This window comes from Puma concolor, chromosome B3, assembly GCF_028749965.1.
Source record: "Puma concolor isolate L17-30 chromosome B3, mPumCon1.1.hap2, whole genome shotgun sequence".
Lineage (NCBI taxonomy): Eukaryota > Metazoa > Chordata > Mammalia > Carnivora > Felidae > Puma > Puma concolor.
The window spans coordinates 26,295,676-26,320,627 of NC_141672.1; the positions used below are offsets into that span (position 1 = coordinate 26,295,676).

The 24,952-nt window shown below is 40.6% G+C and overlaps 2 protein-coding genes across 4 annotated transcripts in view; both read left to right on the forward strand.

Annotated features, from left to right (window-relative positions):
• VIPAS39 (VPS33B interacting protein, apical-basolateral polarity regulator, spe-39 homolog) overlaps window positions 1–3,876 on the forward strand; it is a 24,416-nt gene extending 20,540 nt beyond the window's left edge. Inside the window, exons 17-20 of the mRNA XM_025919469.2 lie at window positions 822–908; window positions 1,491–1,580; window positions 1,980–2,084; window positions 2,824–3,876. Coding sequence (XP_025775254.1) covers window positions 822–908; window positions 1,491–1,580; window positions 1,980–2,084; window positions 2,824–2,844 — 303 coding nt within the window. The 3' untranslated portion in view covers window positions 2,845–3,876. The remainder of the gene's footprint in view (window positions 1–821; window positions 909–1,490; window positions 1,581–1,979; window positions 2,085–2,823) is intronic.
• On the forward strand, window positions 2,968–24,262 carry NOXRED1 (NADP dependent oxidoreductase domain containing 1). 3 transcript variants are annotated; one of them, XM_025919963.2, is made up of 7 exons: window positions 2,968–3,106; window positions 7,146–7,317; window positions 8,990–9,192; window positions 13,570–13,750; window positions 14,348–14,499; window positions 15,162–15,384; window positions 23,564–24,262. In XM_025919963.2, the coding sequence occupies exons 1-7, from the start codon at window positions 3,070–3,072 to the stop codon at window positions 23,739–23,741; spliced, it is 1,146 nt and encodes a 381-aa protein (XP_025775748.1). In that variant the 5' UTR covers window positions 2,968–3,069; the 3' UTR covers window positions 23,742–24,262. The 3 variants fall into 3 exon arrangements, with proteins under 3 accessions (XP_025775748.1, XP_086565281.1, XP_086565282.1); XM_086709155.1 differs by lacking the exon at window positions 2,968–3,106 and adding an exon at window positions 4,031–6,618; XM_086709156.1 differs by lacking the exon at window positions 2,968–3,106 and adding an exon at window positions 4,031–6,614.
• The last annotated feature ends 690 nt before the right edge of the window (window positions 24,263–24,952 follow it).

Sequence of the window (24,952 nt, forward strand, 5' to 3'; positions counted from 1 at the left end):
CCATTTAAAAGTGAATTGCAGACATCGTGACACTTTTCCCTTGAATACTTAAGCATTTATTTCATTTATAACCACAATATTATCAATTTCAGGGTATTTAATGTTAATATATTTTTAAAATTTATTTATTTTGAGAGAGGGGGAGGCAAAACGCAAGTGGGGGAGGGTCATAGAAAGAGAGGGAGAGAGAGAATTCCAAGCAGGCTCTGACAGGGGGCTTGATCACATGAACTGTGAGATCATGACCTGAGCTGAACTCAAGAGTTGTATGCTTAACTGACTGAGCCACCCAGGCCCTTAACATTAATATAATATCATATGTATAGTCTATATTCAAATTGACTCTTTAAAACTTTATGTTTTTGTGTTTGCTGTCAGGATCCAATCAAGGATCTTACATTACTTTGGTTGTCTCTATTTGTTTATATTTTAAATATCCTTTTTTCTACTATAGGTTTGAGAATTTTCTGTTTCTTCCCTTTATTAGGTGGTTCTTACTTGTTTTTTTGTTTTTAAGATTTTATTTTTAAGTAATCTTCACACCCAGCCTGGGGCTCAGACTCACAACCCCTGAGATCAAGAGTAGCATGCTTCACCAACTGAGCCAGCCAGCCTCCCCGCTGTATATATGCGTACACACACACACACACACACACACACACACACACACACACACACACACGTATTATATGAGAGCATATAAACCTCCCATCCATCCACACTCCCTACCGTGTTATTCTAGTCTGACCATAAAATGAATGGTTACAAAGTGTGTTGAGTCTTTCTTGTCTAGCTACTGCTGCCTCATCTTCCCTTTTCAGAACTGGCTGGGCTACACCAAGAAGAGAGCGCCCATTGGCTTCCATCGAGTTGTAGAAATTTTGCACAAGAATAGTGCCCCTGTCCAGGTAATGGCCTTCTAAAGAGAGTTGGGATCCTCTAGGAGACCTAACTTTTAGCCTCTTACTGGTCAATGATGGGAGACTTGATCTGCTCTGGTCTTATCTTAAAGCCAATATAGTAGCTGCAGTGGATCTTGATATAGAAAAGGTCAGGTAGGGAAGTTGTCCTCTGCCCTTTAGAAGGAATCCCAGACTGCCCCCCTCTGAGGAGCATCTACTGTGTTTAGTCCGTGTGGAGCACTGACATATTACTCAAATGATACAAAAGGAGAGCTCAGTGACAAAGGACATCAAGTAGCACTGAGCACAGCACCGGATCAGATCTAGAACACACCTGTTGCTGGCATGGATGTCTAATTATAGGGTAAGGCAGAGTGTGCTCTTCCTGTCTCTCCTGGGCCAGCATGGAAGTACCGCATAGAGTCTACCTCACTCCCTATTGCAGAACTAGTCTTATGGTTGATGGTGGGAATTGTAGACATCAGATATGGAACTCATGCCTTCCTCAGGATTTTTTTTTGTGTAGCTTTTAGAACTCTTTGTTTTATGAGTCTGGGAGTCATTAATCAGAAGTACCTCTTCCTATAGATATTACAAGAGTATGTTAATCTGGTGGAAGATGCGGACACAAAGTTGAACTTAGCCACCAAATTCAAGTGCCATGATGTCGTCATTGATGTGAGTCCCTAAGAAAGGAGAAGCCTGAGTTAGACCCTCAGTGGAGAGTGGGGGATTATGATCTTCTCTGTCTAGATCCTATGGTACTTCTTTCAATTTTGGCTTTAACAGACAAGATGATCTGGCAAGAGTTAGTTTGGAGACCTGTTCTCCTGTATTATTTTCCCAGCCCTTTGACCTCTTTTTTTATAAATTTGTTGCATTCAGAGAATTCATAGAACTGAATCCAGCCACATGAGCTCTTCAGTAAGAAATTCTGTAGGTGCCTGACCCCACTGTCCTCCCACTGTAGCCTCTCAGTCTCTCCTTGAACCTTGGCCCAGTGTTGGGAGTGGCAGGAAGAAAAAGGCCCTTGTAGAGAAGGCTCATTGGAAGTTTTATTGCTGTGTGTTGGTACAGACTTGCCGGGACCTGAAGGATCGTCAGCAGTTGCTAGCATACAGGAGCAAAGTGGATAAAGGATCTGCAGAGGAGGAGAAGATTGATGCCATTCTGAATAGCTCGGTAAGCAGCTACAGTTTACCTCCTGCAAGCAGTCTCAGGAGATGATCCCCAAAGTATCATCAAGTATATATTCCTAAGGCCAAGATGGGGTCACAGTTAGCTGAGCATCATAGATATAAGAATCTGTGAGCCTAAGGGTCTGAAGCGCTGCTTTGAAAGGCAGAAATTACTCCTGAGATGTGGGATGATCCAGGGGTAATCTGGGGACCTTGGGCAGAGATTTCACATAGTACCTTGATAATCGTTAAACACATCAGGTAGGAGGTACATGCCCAGGGACAATGGGAATGACTGCTGCAGACGCAGAATATCCAGATGGTAGTTTTCTGGGGCCAGGTATGATCTACTGGTTGGAAGTAAGTGGCTTTTAGCTATTTGGGCAACACAACTGACTCATCTCTCATAGCATGAAATTACTGAGCTTTTTGTTAACATAGAGCTTAGCTCCCTGTTAGATATTTGGGAGCCTACCATGGAGTCATCTAAAGCTAGTGAATCTTGGTCCTGAGGAGGGCAGAGCCAGAATAAATGCCCTAAATCAGGCTTGTAAGATACAGAATGGGTATTTAATTCATCTCTGAATAAGCAAACTCCCCTACATATTAGAAAAACATTTTTCAACTTCCCCCTCCATTCTCCTTATTCTTACTTTACCTAGCTGTGAGCCTTGTTTTATTGTATTCCCCTGCCTGTCTGTAGGGGTCAGTGGAAACTGATCATTGTTTGTTCTTTTCCACAGCAAATTCGATGGAAGAATTAAGTGGCATTAGCTACCCTGAAACCTGCCTCATTTCTTCCTTTCCTGCCTATAGTAGAGAGTGCTCTTTGTTGGGAGAATTACAGTATCACATCGCTTTGGACCCATCATCAACAGGCAATGTCTGCTACTCTTAGGACAGAAACCAGCGTCTGGGCACAGACAGCTTCAGACTGATCTTCTGTCCAAGAATCATCATCTAAGGGCCAAGATCTAAAGCTCTGACTCATGAGAAAGATTCTCTCCACCTGGTGCTCAAGTGAAGGTGGGAATAATTTCTAGATTGGGCCCATATTGGGCAAGATCTCTCTTGGTCTGGGAAAATGACTGCTCTAGAAAAGAAGTCTCCTAGACTAAGAGGTCAGGGATCATAGGATGGCCACTCCATCCCTCTCAGCTAATTATGACCCTGGATTTGGTGCTGGACATTGGCAGTTCTGCTCTGAATGAAGTCAGAATAGAACCAAAATGGCTCTCTCTCAAGGGACCTCAGGAAGGGGTGCCAGTATAGCCAGGAGCTGTTGGAGGTGCCCTCACACCAGACTGCACAGAGTCCTCCACATAATGACAGAGAGTGCCCAGACGTCGTGTTTCTTCAGCCAGTGTCCTTCTGCTGCCCCAGTCTAGCCTCTGTTCGAGACTTGTGGTTCCTCTTTCACCTGCACACCAAGATGGCCTTGTGTGGGAGATAAGGACATCCCTGTTATCTACTTCTGTTTCCTCTACTTCTCCCACCCCAGACCCGTAACTTTATATGGAGCTAAGATTCAGCAGTGCTGGAGAGCTCTTCCTTTATGCACAAATCTCATTATTTCACTAGGAGCTTTCAGAAGGTCCACCAGGGCTAAACTCAGCAGCATTTCAGACGGTTAGGATATTAATTAAGATGGAGGTTTTAGTTTCACGCTTGGTTTTCAAGAGGGTATTCTGGAGTGCTAGCCTCCTGCTCTGTACCAATAGAAGCCTCTCTTCTCTATAACTGAATTGGGTTTCCCCGACATGCCTAGACTCCTAATAAAGCTATTTCTTCCTTGGTGCCTTCTCTTTTCCCTCCCAATTGTTTTGTGCAGAACAATGAAATAATTGCCTTGTCTCTTGGGACCACTACAAACCTGCCTCAGTGACCGCATTCAGTAGTCTGTCAACACACGTCAGGTCATGGAGTAATAGTGCTTATGGCAAAGTACAGCCGTGTGGTTAACAGAGCACTGTACCTGGAAACAAAAGACCTGGCCTCTTGTCCCAGCTCTGCTGCTGACAAGCTGTGTGATGTTGGGTGAATCCCTTTCTCTCTGGACTCACTATCTTAACCTGTCATAGGGGGGCATGTTTCTCTTGGAACTTGTAGAAGTCTATGCTCCTGTGACTGTGCGGAGCAGGTGAAGGGGTAGAAAGAAGAGATGTTGTATAGAGGCACAGAGCATGCTTAAATGCATGTGGTTCTCAACTGGGAGAATTTGGGCCCCAGGAGACTGTCCAAATCTGGAGAAGCTTTGTTGCTACAACTGGTGAATGCTACTGGCATCAAGTGGGTAGAAGCAAGGGATGCTGCTAAATATCCTACCATGTAGGACAGCCCCCGCCAACAAAGAATTATCCTGCCCAGAATGTCAGTAATGCAAATGCTGACAAACCCTGCTTTTGGGGGATTAGACTCTATCTCTTGCTCCTCCACTTTGAGATCCCCTTTGCAATTCCAGGTAACCTCATAGTTCCTTCCCTAACCATCTGTCTTGCTGTTCAAGAAACAGGATTTGCTAAATTGTGCTCAAGTTATTTGCCGATAACAAACCGCATTAACCTTATTAACTAGTATATCAGGGTTCATTTAGAGAAGCAGAATGTCTAGGAGCATATAGTCTGTCTATATGTGGGATTCATTACAGGGATCTGACTTTACTCAAGTATGGCCATTGGTTAAACAGGCTCTAGAAGGTTGTCTTCGTATCTGGTGGTAGAGGTGGATGTCCATAGGGCAGGCATTGGGGAAGGGAAGATGAATAAAATGTGAGGGAAAGCAAGGACAACATGGAGGCCATGAGGCTGGACAGGAACCTGTGTCAGCTGTCACCGCCTCCAATGTTGAGGATGTGGGTGTCCTGCAGGCAAAACTAGCTGGTGGTCTTTGTCACGAAACTGAACACAAACCTGGCCCAGGAGTGTGAGAAGCTGTAAGAGGATCCAGGGGAAAGTGTAGTGATCATGGGTCCAGCTGCTGCTCCGCATCAACACAGTCGCCAGCAAAGTACCTGCCCAGGCCTTGTAAGCAAGCAACACAAGCTGGCTGCTGCTTCAGCCTTCCAGATCCTGTGCAAAAGTCTTGTGGCACACCCTAACTGGAAACATTGAGGGAAGGGAATTCTGGGAAATGTAGTTCAGCTTCGCCAAACTTGACATGTTACCAAGCCACAACCACTGGATCCACATTTTTGAGGATGTATTAGTGAAGGATGGGCCTAGGATCCACGCCTGTACAGGTTAACCAGTGCTGAGTGGGGAGGTTTTGAACTTGTCTTTCCTTTGGAACAATAAATATCACTTGCAACATTAGGATGACCTACTCGCTGTTTTGATCAAAGGAAGTATTTCTCAGACTTGACGAGAATTTCCATACTCTTCACTTCAAGTGCTGAGATTGTGAGTGACATAGGAGCCCTTCTATGCAAAGGATTAGAGAAGCCAGCCACGAGAGGTCACATATTGTATGGCTCTAGTCACATGAAATAGCGAAAAAAGGTAAATCCACAGAGACAAAAAGATTTGCGGTGCCAGGGGCTGAGGAGGGTGGCGAGCAAGTGGGGGGTAACTGCTTAATGGGTACAGGGTTTCCTTTCACTGGGAGGATAAAAATATTTTAGAACTAGAGGTTCCAGAGCATGTACAACACTGCAAATGTACTGAATTGTTCACTTCCAAATGGCTGTGTTATGTGAGTTTTACCTCAATTTCTTTTAATTTAAAAAGTAGATTTGAGGGGTGCCTGGCTGGCTCAGTCCATGCAGCATGAGACTTTTGATCATGAGTTCGAGTCCCACGTTGGGTATAGAGATTACTTTTTAAAAAGTGGATTAGAGAATTGAATAGTTTTGATTTCTGGTCTCAATTTTGCCATTGCTATAAAATAGAGTTCTGAATATCACTGATTGTTTTCCCACCATTACTGAAGTATAATTGACAAATAAAAATTGTATATGTTCAAGGTATACAGCATGATGATTTGCTATATATATTGTGAAATGATTACCAGAGTCCAATTAATTAACACATCTGTCATCTCATATAGTTCCCTTTTGTGTGTGTGGTGAGAACATTTAAGATCTATTCTTAGCAAATTTCAAGTATATGATCTAGTATAATTAACTATAGTCACTATGGGGTACATTATATCCCAAGAATTTACTTGTCTTATTCTTCAGTAGCTTGAATACAAAAAGAAGAGGTATGAAAAATAACACCTTGAGTAGTGCTGGGATCTGTATGATATTCCAGTCTGGGAAAAATCTAGATGTCCAGAACCTTCTGTTAGGAAAGGGAGAATCCCATACTGCCCTGGTGTAGTGCTCCTAGGAGTAGCAAAAAGAATTCCTGTCCTCATGAGGCAAGTCCAGAAAACCTCTGGGTGGGGCTGGCCCCTTTAAGGCTCAGAGACTGAAGTAATCTGGTAGCTAAGGAGTCATAATGACAACTTTCTTGGGTAATTCTCCCTAGAAATGTAGTTCTTACTCTCCACGACCAGAAGTACCTAGGAGTAAAGCCACCTTCTCCTCATTTTGGTTGGTGAGAGAGATATGTAAATGGGCTTACATATCTCTGGCTTCATTTTCTAAAACTCTAGATGTCCTTGGCCTAGAAAAGAGACCATGTTAAATTTGGGCCCTTTCCTATCCTGTGGGGAACACAGAGTTGAGTGAAAGGGAAGAATTCCTTTGAAGTGGTGTGTACATGTTCAGTCCTATTTCTAAAATCTTGGAGGGAATAGAAGGGACAAGGCCCTGGCCCACAACCACCTGTGAAACCCACTGCTAAAGTAAATGCATCTGCTGAAAAACGTGGCTGTAGCCTATGTAGATGACCATCACTTTGGATTTTTGTTCAGGTTTTTCATGAATCCAGATATTCCTGATCCGCGAGCAGTCAGAGCTTAGGAATCCTCCAGGACTCACGCTGCAAGTACAGAATCTGAGAGGAGAGAGGTGCTGAAGCCCACCATCACAAGAGCTTGTGACTGGGGCACACACCTTCCTGCGTAGACTCCCTTGTCTTCTAAGAGAGGGAGCCAAACTGATTGGTATCTATCACTGCAGGAGATGGTGGCTTGGAAATGGACTTGCTTGAGGACCTTGAATCCCTGCAGTTTGAGTATGGGATTCAAGAGGAAGACTGCAGCTGGCTGTATTTGCAGGGCCGTTCTCGAGGGCTGGTGATCAAGGCCTGTGCCCATGCAACTTTCTTCTGCAAGCTACTCTGTAATTTGAGGTAAGCTAGGTCTCCAAGGTCAGGCAGATGGAGAAGAATCCCACTGCAGAGAATCCAAACGACTTAAACTTTTTATATTGGAGGATAGACTTGGCAGGGGGAGTGTCTTCCTACCTTTTCCAACCCACAGTCAATCACTCCTGGTCTGAAAGCACCAGGAAATGCATACCAGAATCCCTTGGCTGTGGTTACATAACAAAGCATGGCTTGTGATTACCTTTTGGTGGGTAGATTGGTTAAATGATCATCAGTTCATTCATTCATCCATTCATCCCTCATTGGGACCACCAACTTGGCTTCTACAGCTACCACATCTAGCTATTCTCTGGCTATTGGCCGAAAATTTGGGGGCTAAGCTAATAGTGGAATTCTCCCTAACAGGAAAACCACCTGAAACTTTGGGGGTCCTTTTGGCCAGGTTACTTACATGAATACAGTATTCCAGGAATACTCTCAATCTAGTCCTGACCTCTCGTGTCTTTGTACAACGCGGCTTCAGACACTTAAACAAGAAGTGTATGAGAGCAAGGTACTTAAGACAAGACTCCTGGATTCTATAACTCTAGGTTACTCCTTAACATTGGTAGCTCCCCTGCCACCAGACTACTTTCTCGGAAATTAGATCAACTCCTAGATGGTGGGACCAGATCTAAATTGAGCATGTTACAGATACAGCAGAAACTCAAAGAGGTAGTCTGCTTAATGAGTTTGCTGATTGGTTGACTGATAAGAATACATAAACCTTTTGGTTGCATCCCAGATGAGTGGTGAGAAATCAAAATATGAAACTTCCGGAGGCATTTTCTATTTGGGAGGATTGGACACAGAGGAAATGCTTTCCTTTCAACTTAGAAAACCTAAATAGAATGTGGCTTATGATGTATATATGGAAACTCCAGAGCTTAAGACCAATTTTTACAGAAATATAGAACAAATATAAGATAGTATAACAACAGAAAACAATGCCTTATATATTCAGAGGTTAGACTTTGTTCACCTTGGGCCAAGGAAACACATCCAGAACCAGTAAGTGAGCCTCTGGAAAGAGTGGCCTCAAACCCTTGGTCCTCAGTTTCTCAGGTCTGTTTTCCCTTATACACCACTTTTATAAATCATGTTTGAAAAAAGCTAAGTTATCTGGTTCCCCAGATCTATGCAAAAGCGAAATAGCAAACTATAAAGAGTAGGCGTAGGGTGAGAAAAGGTATGCTTATCATGATGTCAACGAAAATTGACAGCTGTCTGCATAGGAAACAGTGAAGGAACTGGCCCACAGTGTTCCAGGATGATGTATAAACAGTTGGCTGTTCACAATGATAGTCCTGAGTCAAACAGTTCAATATTCAGATCTTGTGTCTAAGGCAGGGAAATGCACAGTGCATGTAACAACAACAACAACAACAACAACAACAAATGTTCATTTAAAAATGTTTTAAACAAGTTTCGGTCCCTTGAAGGGGTATGCTTTTCTTTCTGGAAAATTCACTCAGGAGAAACCTTTCATTCCCTAGCGATACTGGAAAGTGGCACTTGATTGGAATGCCTTATCTCTGGAGTACTAAAGGTGCCACCAGGCTGCCATATGAGGAAGTTAAAGCAGAGAACACCAGAGGTTGACAGTTAAGAGCTACAGGCATATATTCATTTATGTGTCTGTGTGTTCCTTCTCCAGAGAATCATTACGTGAGAAGCACACTTCCAGGTGTCTCTTGACTGGATTGCTTGCTGACACTCCCGATGATGATGATGATGAGTTAAAGGTGGGCATCATTGGAGGTGGCCACCTTGGGAAGCAGCTGGCTCGTGCACTGCTTCAGCTTGTCCCCATCCCTGCTGAGAACCTGAGGATTTCCACTCGCAGGCCAGAGGCCCTGGGTGAGGAGCAGTGTGTGGTAGCTCTTTAGGTGTTGATGAGGCCATTTTGAAGAGGTTCCTTGAAGGAGGAACCCCTGCACGCAACACGCTGAGTTCTCTGCCTGCTAGCCCTGAGAAAAGCTAGGAAGATGTGTGTGTGTGTGTGTGTGTGTGTGTGTGTGTGTGTGTGTGTGTGTGTGTGTGTGTGTTTTAAAGGTTTTATTTTTAAGTAACTTCTGCACCCAATGTGGGACTTGAACTCACAATCCTGAGATCAAGAGTCTCAAGCTCCACCAACTGACCCAGCCAGGGGCCCATGGAAAGATGGGTTTTAACTTGTTCCTTAAAACAACTTTCTTCTCATGCTTCTGTTTCTCTTCAGATCAAATAAATCTTTTGCTTTTTACTGGAACTAAAAAAAAAGAGGAAAACTTTCTTCTCCCTGTAAATGTTTTATATCCATCTCTCCTCCCTGTGCCCTTGGTGATAAAATAGCTTTCTGAGTCTTTGATACAGAAAAGTTTTCTAAAGAGAGTTCAGATCTTCTCATTGGACCAGTTAGAGTCTGTTGGGTATTAACCAGTTCCAAACATTTGGCCTTGTGTTTTTAAAAATAACAATTACTAAGTTTGAAAAAAATGTTTTATAATAATTTTACTTACTAGTCTATGATGATAGAGGTCAGAAGAGTGGTTGCTTCTGGGGAGACTGACAGAGGAGGGACCCAAAGGAACTTTTTGGGGAGATGAAAATGTTCAATATCTTGAGAAAGGTATGAGTTACATGGGTGTATGCATTTGTCAAAAATGATAAGACTAGATACTTCAGATGTGTGTGTGCCCTGTATATAAGTTATACTTCAGTAATAAAAGTATAACATAATTTTATGTATATTATAGGAAATTTAGAATATTCTATAATGAAGTAAATAATAACTATAATCCCCTTACCAGGGTTACCATTTCCTTCCTATATTTCTCTGCTCATATCAGATTATATCAGTAATTGATACTGTACAAAGTTGTTTGCATTCTGCATTTTTCACTTAATTTATCATAAGCATATTCTCCTATTACTTAACATTCTTCAAAATAATGATTTTAAGGCTATCTAGTATCCCAAAATATGGCTGTATGGTAATTTATGTTGTATTTGGTTGGATTTCCTTGCACATAATTTAAAAAATAAAATTACTAGGTCAGAGAATAAGTACATCTTTATTAAGATATAATTTGTGTATAATAAATTGCACATTTTCAAAGTGTACAGTTTGATGTTTTGACACATCTGTGTTTTGACACATCTTTGTACACCTGTGAAACCATCAACACAATTAAGGTAATGAACTTATTCATCACTCCCAAAACTTTCCTTGTAATTTCTCTCTCTACCTCCTTGCAGCTCCCCATGAAACCACTGATCTGAATTCTGTCACCATCAATTAGTTTGCATTTTCTAGAATTTTATATAAATGGAATAATACAATTTGTACTTTTACATTCTGACTTCTTTCACTCTGCATAATTATTTTGAGACATACCCATGTTGTTTCACATATTGATATTCTTTTTATTTCTGAGTAGTACTTCATGGCATGAGTATTCCATAGTTTATCTGTTCAGCTGGTGGTGGACATCCAGGTGTTTCCTGGTTTTAGCTATTATACATAAGGCTACTATGTACATTTGTGTACAGATATTAGTGTGGACAAATGCTTCAATTTTTCATAGGTAAATTCCTGGAAGTGAAATGGCTAGATCGTATGGTACGTTGTTTAGTTTTTTAAAGAAACTTCTAATATAGTTTTTCAAATTGACTTCCAAAAAGGGATGTATGCTTTCACCAGAATTGTGTAAGAACACCCATTTCACTAAAGTGGGTGGTGGGCATTGAGGAGGGCACTTGTTGGGATGAGCACTGGGTGTTGTATGTAAGCCAATTTGACAATAAATGATATTTAAAAAAAAAGAACACCCATTTCACTATACTCTTGTCAGTTCTGGGAATCCTTTTTTTTTTTAATAATCATTTAAATATGACTAAAATTTTTCTTGTTTAATATATTCTTCATTGATCACTAGAAGAACTGAATTTTTTTTTCAGGTTATAAAGGTGATTTATTTATATTTTTTTCAATATATGAAGTTTATTGTCAAATTGGTTTCCATACAACACCCAGTGCTCATCCCAAGAGGTGCCCTCCTCAATACCCATCACCCACCCTCCCCTCCCACCCCCCATCAACCCTCAGTTTGTTCTCAGTTTTGTTTTTTTTTAATTTTTTTTTCAACGTTTTTTATTTATTTTTGGGACAGAGAGAGACAGAGCATGAACGGGCGAGGGGCAGAGAGAGAGGGAGACACAGAATCGGAAACAGGCTCCAGGCTCTGAGCCATCAGCCCAGAGCCCGACGCGGGGCTCGAACTCACGGACCGCGAGATCGTGACCTGGCTGAAGTCGGACGCTTAACCGACTGCGCCACCCAGGCGCCCCAGTTTGTTCTCAGTTTTTAAGAGTCTCTTAATGCTTTGGCTCTCTTCCACTCTAACCTCTTTTTTTTTTTTTTCCTTCCCCTCCCCCATGGGTTTCTGTTAAGTTTCTCAGGATCCACATAAGAGTGAAACCATATGTTATCTGTCTTTCTCTGTATGGCTTATTTCACTTAGCATAACACTCTCCAAGAAGAACTGAATATTTTTTTATAGGTTTATTGCTATTTCATCTTTTTTGAGTTCTTTTTGTTCAACTTTTGTGTGGAATGCTGAACATTTTTTTCTAATTTTTTTCTTATTAGTTTGCAAGCATTCTTTCTGTATTAAAGAAACTTGAAAAAAATCTTACACCCAAGACAAATCCCTTAAATCTTATCAATAGGACTAGTATATGTGATATTTCAATAAGGTACATATATTCCTTGGAAAGCACTATATTTTTTAATAATAAAATTGCAGTTTTTAAAATTAATTAACTAATTAATTTAAGAGCATGAGCAGGGGAGGTGCAGAGAGAGAGAGAGAGAGAGAGAGAGAGAGAGACAATCCCAAACAGGCTCTGCACTACCAGCGCAGAGCTCGATGCCAGGCTCAACCTCATGAACCATGAGATCATGACCTGAACTGAAATCAAGAGTCAGATGCTGAGCCACCCAGGTGCCCCTGAAATTGTAGTTTTAGAATATCACTGCATGTTGTGTCAGGAAGCAGGAACTCAAAATGCTTAGCATCAGAGTCTGTACACTTTTGAGAGCAAAACATGAAAGAAGAATGGCTGTGCATGTTTTCTTTTTTTATGTTAGAGCATGAGCAGGGGAGGGAGGGAGGAAGAGAGGGAGGGAGGGAGGGAGAGAGAGAGAGAGAGAGAGAGAGAGAGAGAGAGAGAGAGAATCTCAAGCAGGCTCCATGTTCAGCATGGAGCCTGATGCGGAGCTTAATCCCATGACCCTGGCATCATGATCTGAGCTGAAATCAAGAGTCAGACACTCAACTGACTGAGCCACCCAGGTGCCCTTGTGTATATTTTTTAAACTTCCTCTTTGTCCTGTCCATCTTCTAGGTTTACAAGTGCCCAGATAACAATAGCATCACATGTATCATGTACTCTTGGTAGTGAAAATAAAAACTCACCCCTCCAATGTCTATAATATTCTGTTTTCCAATAGCAATTAAAACATGCTGCCTTATGTGAGTTTACATTTTTACTTTTGAAATCCATATTGAAAAAGTACAAATGATTAACTATCAGTGACTGATAATACTGAAAATACATGAGCTACCACATTTCTCTCAACATTTAAAAGTATCTTGTTAACAGTCAGTTGTGTCTACTTTACTGAAACCATAAGTATATCTTTCCAGACTCCTCCCAGCCTCTGCCCTATACTCTTCCACTCTCTTAGCCATTCCTACCTGAGAGCTCAAGCCAGTTAGCTGTGTAACTCTAGGCAAGCCAAATGATTTCTTGAAACCTCAGTTTCCTCATTTGTAATATAGGAATAATACCAATCTCTGTCTCAGAAGGTCCTTGTGAGGATTCCCTTACAATGTACGTAGAGTACTTTGTACACTATCTGGCATGTGGTAAGCCTTCAGTAAATTAGAGCAAGAAGGCTTCTTCCAGATTTTTTCTTTCTCAAAAATAAACAAACCTGAAAAATTCTAGCATTAGGTCTAAAAGAAGATAAGGATGAATTGTAATCTCAAGCACTGTTGCAGTGGTGCTAGCTGCTTTGATAATGGGGTTAGGGCATTACCTGTGTCTTCTAGAAGATGTGAGGGGAATTCTTTGATTTATGTGTCGACAGGACTTGAGATGAAGTAATTGTCATCCTCTCCCCATAGTTGATGTTTAGCTCAAACTCATTTGTACTATGATCTTTCTTTCTTCCTTTATCCCTCCCAGATGAGTTCCAGAAACTGGGAATCCAGTGCTTTTACCATAACCCTTATCTGGTGAACTGGGCCAACTTGATATTCCTCTGCTGCCTGCCATCTCAGCTGCCTACTATCTGTCTGGAAATTCAAGCCCGCCTGGAAAAAGGTTGCATTGTGTACAGCTTCGCAGCTGCTATCCCAATAGCCAGGTATCCTGTTAGGGAGAGCACGGAACTGGCAGAACCATATCCCCTCATATCTGGCTTCTACCCCCCACCTCCACCCTGGCCCCCTACTTCATGGAGTTGGTCATTCCCGGTAATAAGGTAGAAGCAGCTTCTCCTGCCACACCCAGCCAGCCTTTCTAATTGTGTCTTCCCCACTTTTCCACAAACAGCACTTGTGGGTGGAACATTTTCTTTGATGTGCAAATGTTTAGAACTGCAATGGCGCATTGCTTCCCACTACTTGAGGCTGACTAGCGTTCCCCTTATGCATTAATGGGAAGGGAAACCACCAGTGACCGACATGAAAAATGATTCACAGCATGTGTCAAATAGTATTTTTGTGCCCCTATTGTCTAGCCTGGTGTTTGGCATGAGACAACATTCACTAAGTGTTAGTGGTTGAAAGAGTCCAACTAATAAGCAGTGCCCTCAGTGCTGCCTCCACCCATGTTTGCCCCTGAGCGGTGTTGTGCAGGGGAGGATGTTGTTGGGGTTGGATATGATCCAATGCAATGGATCCTGTGGTGGTTTATGATAGTCCTGGCCCAGCACTCCATGTCTTGGGGGATTTCCTTTCAGGTTGAAACTCCTGCTGAACCACACCAATATCTTGCGGCCTCAGTATCAGTGTGTTGAAGATTTTGTCAACATCTGGGGGGCCAATAAGGAGATCACAGCTGCTCTCCAAGATCCTGCGACCCTTCAGGCTACCTGCCCCTACAGTTCTGCTGGTAAAGGCTTGCTGTGTGTTTGGCACTCTTTTGAAAGTTACTTCCTCTCGGCCTGGTACTATTTTATAATCCCTGTGTGTGTGTGTGTGTGTGTGTGTGTGTGTGTGTGTGTGTGTGTGTCTGTCTGTCTGTCTGTCTGTCTTGGGTTATGTGTGTAGGGGGAGTACAAGCTGGATACATTCTCAGCTGTTTAGTTTTGAATGGGAACAGCTTTGGTAACAAAAAGCAGCCTCCATTAAGGAAAGCAGACAAGTCTGAGTATTTGGACCTGTTAAGGCTGAGCCAGAAACAGCCAGAGGGGAGAGCCTATTTAAACAGGAGGATGTGCTGTCTGGCATTAAATGGCATTTCCCTGCTCTAATCTTGCATTTTTCCTTAGTTTCTTCTCCTTATTGGGAGGATCATTCTAGAGATTTCTAGAGATGCTTTTGCCATTAGCAATGTCTACATTAGTCATACCTGTCCTCCTGTGGTGCGGTTGATACATGATTTGTTATAAAGGGCACAATCAGGGCTCTTGGCCCAGAAAGAGGAGTGTTTGCTTATCTTGAGGTTCATATGACCCACCTGTCTTGGAAAAAAGGTGACTGTTCTTTGTCCTGTGTTCCCGGCAAACCTTTTTGGTGGTGCTGACTGGTATTTCCCTTCCCATTAATGTGTAGGGGGAATAATCCTCAATATCAAGTGGTTGGAGGGAGTGTTCTACGCCATCCTAAACATCTGCACCGCAAAGGACATGCCCCACTTACAAGTGCTGCAACATCTGAATGAACTGTTCCTCTCTGTGCACTTTGAAGACTGTGAGAAGGATGGAGCATCTTGCCCCAAATTTCAATTAGGTGATTTTGTCAACCAAGTCTATACCAAGAACCTATCTCAGAAAAGGTAAGGCATCAGACAGCTGGCTATTCTAATTTCTCCCACACATCTTAGCAGATGCTTTTTCCTTTCACGTGATCTTTAAAATTTTATAAAAATAATACATTCTTGTGAAAAATCCAACTAGTGGAAAAGCGAAAGCTCTCCTTTGCTCCTCAAATACCGTTTCATAGACTTTACCTCCAGTGAGTTTTATATTTTTGTCTTTTAATCTATGTATTTACAAACATTTATATTATCATGATATTTTAATGTGTATGCATATCTATATCTGTACATTTTTGAAACATGGGGACTATATATGCTGATTTTTCATTTACTATGTTGTGGATGCCATTCTACGTCAGTACAATCAAATGTACTCTATTTATAAACAATGCATAGGGATCCATTGGGTATATTATTTCATTGAATTTATTCATCTTATTTATTCTTGATGGTAATGTAGTTTCTCCCTGCCTCAAAATCTGAATAAGGGTCTGCATATGAACATTTTTATACATAGCTTGCACACTTGTACCAATATTTCTGTTGGATGAATATCTAGAATATTCTAGAAGAATATTTCTGGGTTAGAGGGTATATACATTTTATGTTTGATAGGTATTCCCAAATTGCTTATCAAAAACGTGGTGCTTAGAGCACCTGGGTGGCTCAGTCGGTTAAGTGTCTGACTCTTGATTTTGACTCAGGTCATGATCTTAAGGTTGTTGGGATTGAGCCCCATGTTGGGCTCTGCACTGACAGCGTGGAGGCTGCTTAGGATTCTCTCTCTGCCCCTCCCCTACTCGCATGCCTGCACGCACACACTTTCTCTCTCTCTAAATAAATAAACTTAAAAAAAAATTCTTTAAAAAATGTGGTGCTTATTTACATTTCCACCAGTGTGTATGAGTGTGCCATTTCTCCATAGCTTGATAGCTATAAGAATCAATCTTTTTAATCTTTGATAATCTAATAGGGAAAAACTGTCGCCCTTATTACCAGTGACTTCCATGCCACTAAATTCATTTGGCAATTTTTTTTAAGTATTTTTTTAAACATTTATTTATTTTGAGAGAGAGAGAGAGAGAGAGAGAGCAAGCAGGGGAGGGGCAGAGAGGGAGAGGGAGACACAGAATCCGAAGCGGGGTCCAGGCTCTGAGCTGTCAGCACAGAGCCTGATGTGGGGCTCCAACCCATGAACTGTGAGATCATGACCTGAGCTGAAGTCGGAAGCTTAACCGACTGAGCCACCCAGGTGCCCGAACAATTTATTTATTATTATTTTTTTAACATTTATTTATTTTTGAGAGACAGAGAGAAGCAGAGCATGAGTCGGGGAGGGGGAGAGAGAGAGAGAGATACAGAATCTGAAGCAGGCTCCAGGCTCTGAGCCATTTGTTAGCACAGAGCCCGACATAGGGCTCAAACTCACGAACTGCAAGACCATGACCTGAGCTGAAGTCGGACGCTCAACCGACTGAGCCACCCAGGTGCCCCTCATTTGGCAATTTTTAATCCTCCTCTTCCTTGACTATTGAACCTGGAACTCTTGAATCCTTCTTGAAGCAATCTCTTTTCTTGGCTTTCATGATACCCTTAGGTTCTTCTCATTTTCTTCCTGTCTCTCTAGCCCCTCCTTTGCCAGCTCCTCTTTTGCCTCATCTTTATGTCTGGGAGTTTTCAGGGCTCTGTCCTAGGCCTTCTTTATTGCCATTCTACACTTTGTTCATGGGTGATCATTTCCAGTTCAGGGACTTAGGTTGCCATCTTTGCACTGACAGCAAATGACTCTTTCTCTAGCCTAGAGTCAACTCTATACCCAAGTTAAGTTTGTAGTCACCATCTCCCCTCAAACTCAACATGTCCAGAAGCATACCTGCTCTCATACCTGCTCTGCTGGTGTTTCTTACCTAATTACATGCTCTTTTGCCAAGTTGTTTAAACAGAAGCCTGGAAGTAATCCTTGATTGTCTCCCATCTCTCGAATTCTAATTAATCACCAAAGGCCAGTGAAGCACTTCTAGTTTGGGGATTTCCCTTCACCCTTAGCCTGGGATTCCTTTTTCTCTCTTACATTGTATCTCTTTTTCCTGGATCCATCTTCCTCTGGTATGGTTTACTCTTTCATAGTGGTGGATCATATCTTCTTTCGGTAGCTTCTTTTGAAAACAATGTAATTATAGAGACTGTATCTGAAAATGTTTTTATTCTAACCTAATATTTTTTTTATTTTTTTATTTTATTTTTTTTATATAAAAAAATTTTTTTTTCAACGTTTTTTATTTATTTTTGGGACAGAGAGAGACAGAGCATGAACGGGGGAGGGCCAGAAGAGAGGGAGACACAGCATCGGAAACAGGCTCCAGGCTCCGAGCCATCAGCCCAGAGCCTGACGCAGGGCTCGAACTCACGGACCGAGAGATTGTGACCTGGCTGAAGTCGGACGCTTAACCGACTGCGCCACCCAGGCGCCCCTCTAACCTAATATTTATGAGAACATAGCCAGGTGTAGAATTCTAAGTTAGAAGTAATTTTGCCTCAGAGTTTTAAAGGCATTGCTTCATTGTCTCACAGAGTTGCTGGGTTTTTTTTTTTTTTTTTTTAATTTTTAAATGTTTTTACTCATTTTTTGAGAGAGAGAGGGAGACAGGCACGAGTAGGAGAGGGGCAGAGAGAGAGATAGAATCTGAAGCAGGCTCCAGGCTCTGAGCTGTCAGCACAGAACCTGACAAGGGGCTCAAACCCACGAACTGTGAGATCATGACCTGAGCTGAAGTTGGACGCTTAACTGACTGAGCCACCCAGGCGCCCCAGACAGAGTTGCTGTTGAGAAGTACAATGCCATTCTAATTCTTGAATTCAAACTTTTTTTGAAATCTGTTCCTTTTCTCCCTGGAAGCTTTTAGGATCTTTTGACCTCAGTATCCTTGAAATTTTATGATGGGTGATGAATTTGGGTCTATTTTATTTTATTTTATTTTATTTTATTTTTGATGTAGGTCTATTTTAACTCACTGTGCTGGGCACATGGTGAGCCTTTCTCCTTTCCCCCTTAATTAAAAAAATGTTTGTGAAATATAACACTTATGCAGAAAAGTGCATATTCCATTAATTCCTAAATAATGCAGTTTAATGAACTATTTGTAAAGGAAATATGCATGTAACTGGTACCCATAAAAGAAACAGAACATTCAGCAGTCCTTTTTAACCTGAGTGTCAAATTCTCTACTTTTCTCCAGTTAGGTCTTTGATAATTTCCTCCCCTTTCCTGTTTTGTCTCTTCTCTTTAGTCCAATGTTGAACCTCCTGGACTGAAACTCTGATTTTCTTTATCTTTCCTATTTTTAAATTATTTATTATTATTATTATTATTATTGTTGTTGTTGTTGTTGTTGTTATTATTTTTAGGAAGATGGGGAGGGACAAAGAGGGAGAATCTCAAGCAGGTTCCATGCTTAGTATGGAGCCCAACATGGGGCTCGATCCCACGACCACAAGATCATGACCTGAGCTGAAATCAAGTGTCAGATGCTTAACTGACTGAGCCACCCAGGTGCCCCTATCTTTTCTATTTTTAATATCTTTGTCTATTTCTATTTTCTGAGAGATTTCAACTATACTGTTTTTGCTATCATATTTTGAGCATATTTTAATTTTTGGTATATTCTGAATATTTTCAAAATTTTTAAGTCTCAAAATATTCCTTTTTATGTAGCATCCTGTTGTCATTTCACTATGCAATACCATCTCTTATCCCTTTGAGAATGTAAATGAATTTTTTTTCTTCTGTGAGGAATCTGTACTGATCACTTGTTTTGGTTTCTATCATGGATTTGAGAAGCTTTATTCGAGTACGTATATGGAGAGCTTTGCTCATATTTAAGGTCCGGTTACTAAAAAGTTGATTGGAAACTCTGTTACTGTAGTCATTACTACAGAGTGATTTGGTCAGCTATTTCCTTGGGAAACACTGAATATTGGTTTAAGTCTTTGGGACCCAACTGGGGGAAAGAAAGCTATGCATGTGTATAAGAAGAGGGGTCATCTTATTGCTTATATTTTTTTACTTTATATCCCTTCTATTCAGCAAATCCTTGCCCGTAACAGTGCCTATTGTCTCCTTGTCCAGAGACTCCCTATTTTTTTTTAAAGTCTTATATATTTAAGTAATCTTTACGCCCAATGTGGGTCTCAAACTCATGACCCCTGAGATCAAGAGTTGCCCACTCCACCGACTGAGCCAGCCAGGTGCCCCCCATGACCCTCTATTTAACTCTTCTAGAGAATAAATCTTCTGTTGGGGAGGAGGAGGGACAGTCTCCTAACTGTGCAGCATTGGGTAGTGTGCTGTGAGGGTCTCTCTCTTTTTCAAGATTTTCAGTCCATCATCCTATTTTGAGTCCCATCTCATCTCCACTTCTGATGTACTGGGTCCCACTACATCTTGAGTCTTTTGTGGGTTCTATGATGTAAATGGACTGTGTCTTGGTTCTCCCTGTTGCTGACTTCGATTCAGCTCAGTGTTATTATTTGTCCATATTTTTTCCAGCTTCCAAGTTGTTGCTCTTGTGTTCTCTCTCGTTCTCATTATATATTCTTTGCCTATTCGTTTCTCTTTTGTTTGCTTTTATATATTGTTTCAGAGAAGGTTTTCAGTAGGAATACATTATGTGTATTGGAAATAATTTCCATATTTTTCTTTCTTTTTGGTACCTTTTGCTGCTCAGAGATTCTCATTTTTGTAGTCAAAAGTGTCAAATCACTGCTTTATGGCTTTGGGGTTTTAAACCATATTTATAAAGACCATCTTCATCCTAAGATATTCTATATTTTTTTCTAGTATTTTATTTTTAAAATATTTAAATCTTTAAGCAGTTTTGGATTTTTAGTATCTTGTATTCATTTTGGAAAGCCAATTGTCCTACATTATTTATAGAGTGGCCATTCCTTTTCCTACCAATTTGAAATATGATTTTTATTATTTAATAAAATGCAGGATATTTATGGGTATATTTCTGGACTGTATTCTGAACTGTGGGCCTATTTTCTATTCCTATGCTATGATTTTTTTTTGTCATCAACTTTATTTTTATTTATTTTTAATTTACATCCAAGTTTGCATATAGTGCAATAATGATTTCAGGAATAGAATCCAGTGATTCATCCCCTACCTATAATAGCCAGTGTTCATTCCAACAAGTGCCCTCCTTAATGCCCCTTGCCCATTTAGTCTTTCCCTCCACCCACAACCCCTCTGGCAACCCTCGGTTTTTTTTTCTGAATTTAAGTCTTTTATGTTTTGTCTCCCTTCCTGTTTTTATATTATTTTTGCTTCCCTTCCCTTATGTTCATCTATTTTGTATCTTAAATTCCACATATGAGTGAAGTCATATATTTGTCTTTCTCTAATTTCACTTAGCATAATACCCTCTAGTTTCATCCATGTTGTTGCAAATGGCAAGATTTCATTGTTTTTGATTGCCAAGTAATATTCCATTGTGTGTGTGTGTGTGTGTGTGTGTGTACGTACTTCTTTATCCATTCATCAGTTGATGGACATTTGGGCTCTTCCATACTTTGGCTATTGTCGATAGTGCTGCTATAAACATTGGGGTCCACGTGCCTCTTCAGAACAGCACACCTATATCCTTTGGATAAATACCTAGTAGTGCAATTGCTGGGTCATAGGGTAGTTCTATTTTTAATTTTTTGAGGAACCTCCATACTGTTTTCCAGAGTGGCCCAGTTTGCATTCCCACCAGCAGTGCAATAGGGTTCCTCTTTCTCCGCATCCTCATCAACATCTGTTGTTGCCTGAGTTGTTAATGTTAGCCATTCTGACAGGTGTGAGGTAGTATCTCATTGTGGTTTTAATTTGAATTTCCCTGATGATGAGTGATTTTGAACATTTTTTCATGTGTCTGTTAGCCATCTGGATGTCTTCTTTGGAAAAGTGTCTATTCATATCTTTTGCCCATTTCTTCACTGGATTATTTATTTTTTGGGTGTTGAGTTTGATAAGTTCTTTATAGATTTTGGATAGTAACCCTTCATCTGATAGGTCATTTGCAAATATCTTCTCCCATTCTGTCGGTTGCCTTGTAGTTTTGCTGATTGTTTCCTTTGCCATGCCAAAGCTCCCATGCTATGATTAATTGCTGTAATGTGTTTCTATATTTTTGTACCTGATAGGGCAAGTCCTCTTCATTATTATTTTCCAAAAAAATTTTTAATGTTTATTTATTTAGAGAGAGATAGAGAATGAACAGGGGAGGGGCAGAGAGAGAGAGAGGGAAACACAGACTTTGAAGCAGGCTTCAAGCTCTAAGCTGTCAGCACAGAGCCTGACACAGGGCTCAGACTCACGAACTGCGAGATCATGACCTGAGCCGAAGTTGAACGCTCAACTGTCTAAGTCACCCAGGTACCCCTATTATTTTCCAAAACCTTATGCATTTATTTTTCATGTGAATTTTTAAAAAATGACTTTAAAAATTAGAAAAGTAACAAATGTTTATAGTAAATAGGATATCAACTAAAATATACCAAACAGAAAGTGAAAGTACCTCCCTTAAATCCCATTTTCAAGAGGTAACTACTCTCAATATTTGCTGTGACAAATGAACTTGAAAATAGGCTATGTTTTTAATGTTAAATTACTGAGTAGGATGTTTTCTCTTGGCTTCTGGCACTATTTATAAAGTTGTAAGATTCCTTCTTAAATGAAGGAGTGGTAGAATATCATCATTTTGTAAACTCTAATGAAATAATCTAGGCAACTATAGGTGAAAAGTTGATGGGGGAGCTTTATAATGAATAGATCAGACTGAATCCATTAATCAGTCTTAACACTGCAGAAAGAGAGACAATGTATTTCTGGATAAAAATAGATACAGATGAAATACTCTTACAAAAAACCCCAGAATTTGATCAAGTATAGATATAAATTCAAGAGACAGGAAAATGTTAAATGACCATGAGATATTATCAGCAAAATCTAGAATATGGGAAATTTTAGAGGATAAACAACCTAATTTCTTCAACAAAAAAACTGCAAGGAAAAAAAAGAGGAAGGGGAACTTATAGATAAAAAAAAAGACTTGAAAGTCCCTATACATGTGTTGATCTATATACCTTAATAAGTTGAAGAGGATATCTTTTTTCTTTTTAATTTTTTTTTTAACGTTTATTTATTTTTGAGACAGAGAGAGACAGAGCATGAATGGGGGAGGGTCAGAGAGAGAGGGAGACACAGAATCGGAAACAGGCTCCAGGCTCTGAGCTGTCAGCACAGAGCCTGACGCGGGGCTCGAACTCACGGATCACGGACCGTGAGATCGTGACCTGAGCTGAAGCCGGTGCTCAACCGACTGAGCCACCCAGGCGCCCCTCTTTTTTTCTTTTAATGCTTTTTATTAATTTTTGATAGAGACAGAGTGTCAGCTGGGGAGGGGCAGAGAGAGAGGGAGACACAGAATCTGAAGCAGGCTTCAGGCTCCAAGCTGTCAGCACAGACCCCGATCATGAACCCGTGAGATCATGACCTGAGCTGAAGTTGGACGCTTAACAACTGAGCCACCCAGGCACCCCATTTGTTGAAGAAGATATCTTTAAAAAAATTTTTTTTTTTAGTATTTATTTTTGAGACAGAGTGCAGGTGGGGGAGGGGCAGAGAGAGAGAGAGAGAGAGAGGGAGAGAGAGAAGGAGACACAGAATCCGAAACAGGCTCCAGGCTCTGAGCTGTCAGCACAGAGCCTGAGGCAGGGCTTAAACTCACCGACCATGAGATCATGACCTGAGCCAAAGTAAGCCGCTTAACCGACTGAACCACCCAGGCACCCCTGTTGAAGAGAACAGCTAAAAAGAAATGAGATCTTTTGTATTCCTAATGTCCATGATCCTCTTACATATTCTATTTCTAAATTCAAGGGAAATATACTGAAAAGAACATCAATGTCATTATTATAATCATTCTTTAATTAATTATGAATTCCTGCACACTTAGAAAAATGTGCATAAGTACAAAAATCATAAGTACAATTCAATCCACATAGTGAATAGTTCTAGCTGAATGTTTAACTATGAATTTTAATTAGTTTGATATAAAAATAAAGTACCTTATTTCCTGTTCTGTTTAACAGCCAAATCAGATGTACTGAACAGATGTTAAAAAGTAACAGTATTTTTTTTTCACTCCAGGCCTTTCCCCTGGTTTGATCTGACTGCTGTGCAACTCAAGGAAACTCCCTTTAGTCAGCAGCTCTCAACCAGTACTGCTCTCCAGGACCACCTTACCCTTCTATACTGTGATTCATTTGGCATCTCCCTAACCAAAAAACAGCAGCCAGTGGTCTCCAGAGGCTCTCCCTCCCAATAAGAGAAGAGACCTCAGGAATCAGGATTTTTTTCCCTTCCACAATGGTTGTACCCTGATTATCACAATTCACATTAGGAATCATGTGATTACATTGTGTTTGCCACATGTTGGGCATTAAGGAATTAGAAAATTATACTGATGTTCTTTAAAATATAGAATAAAACAATAAGTCTTTTACATCAGTATATTTGGGTATGTCTGGCTTTTGGAAGCAACCAAAAGAAACTATATAACCTGACACACTTAAGTAAGCCGCTTCCCTAGGAAAGCCGGGTTAATATAAATTATTTTACTTCTAAAAGCTAAATTATTAGCTGTTTAGACAGTATATATTGCAGCTTGTTCTCCTGTAGCAGTGAGTAGCTGACAAACGATACAGCTTGCTTTTCCTACCATTTTGGATAAAGAAGTAAAATGTGTGGTAAACAATCTTAATTGAATTATGACTCATTTCATGCTTATTTCAGCTATATATGACTGTTCTGGAATTATCTTATTTAAAGCTGTTCCCATTTAAACCATTTTATTTTTTATTTGTATTTACTTTTTTAATGTTTTATTTATCCTTGAGAGAGAGAGAGAGAGAGAGAGAGAGAGAGGAGCATGAGCAAGGGAGGGGCACTGTGAGAGAGGGACACAGAATCCAAAGCAGACCCCAGGCTCTGAGCTGTCAGCACAGAGCCCGACGTGGGGCTCGAACTCACGAGCCGTGAGATCGTGACCTGAGCTGAAGACAGATACTTAACCGACTGAGCCACCCAGGCGCCCCCATTTAAACCATTTTAAACCACAAAACCATTTTTATAAATGGCTGGCATTTATATTACATGGCTAAAAATAATTTTGCAAAATATAGATCTTATTCCTACACTGCAAAGTTACTGCCTTTACATTTTGCAAATACTTTATGTCAGTTATAATAGAGTAGAAAACAATAGCAGTGACCATCAGGTTGAGAAAGGAGGACACTGACTATGCTCTGTCATTGAACAGGACAATTGTTTGCTAAACGCTAAAGTGCTTTTGAACAAAACCATTCACTATACTTGTAAACCACCATTGTGTTAGATTAATCATTTACATTTTCTCTTTTGCATAATTGTGAGCCAGGCAAACTCAATGGTATGGTGTAGAATGGTTTGAGATAAAATTTCATTGATCCAATGTGGGAAAAAAGTAGGTGCATCATCAAATATTAACAGTTGGTACGA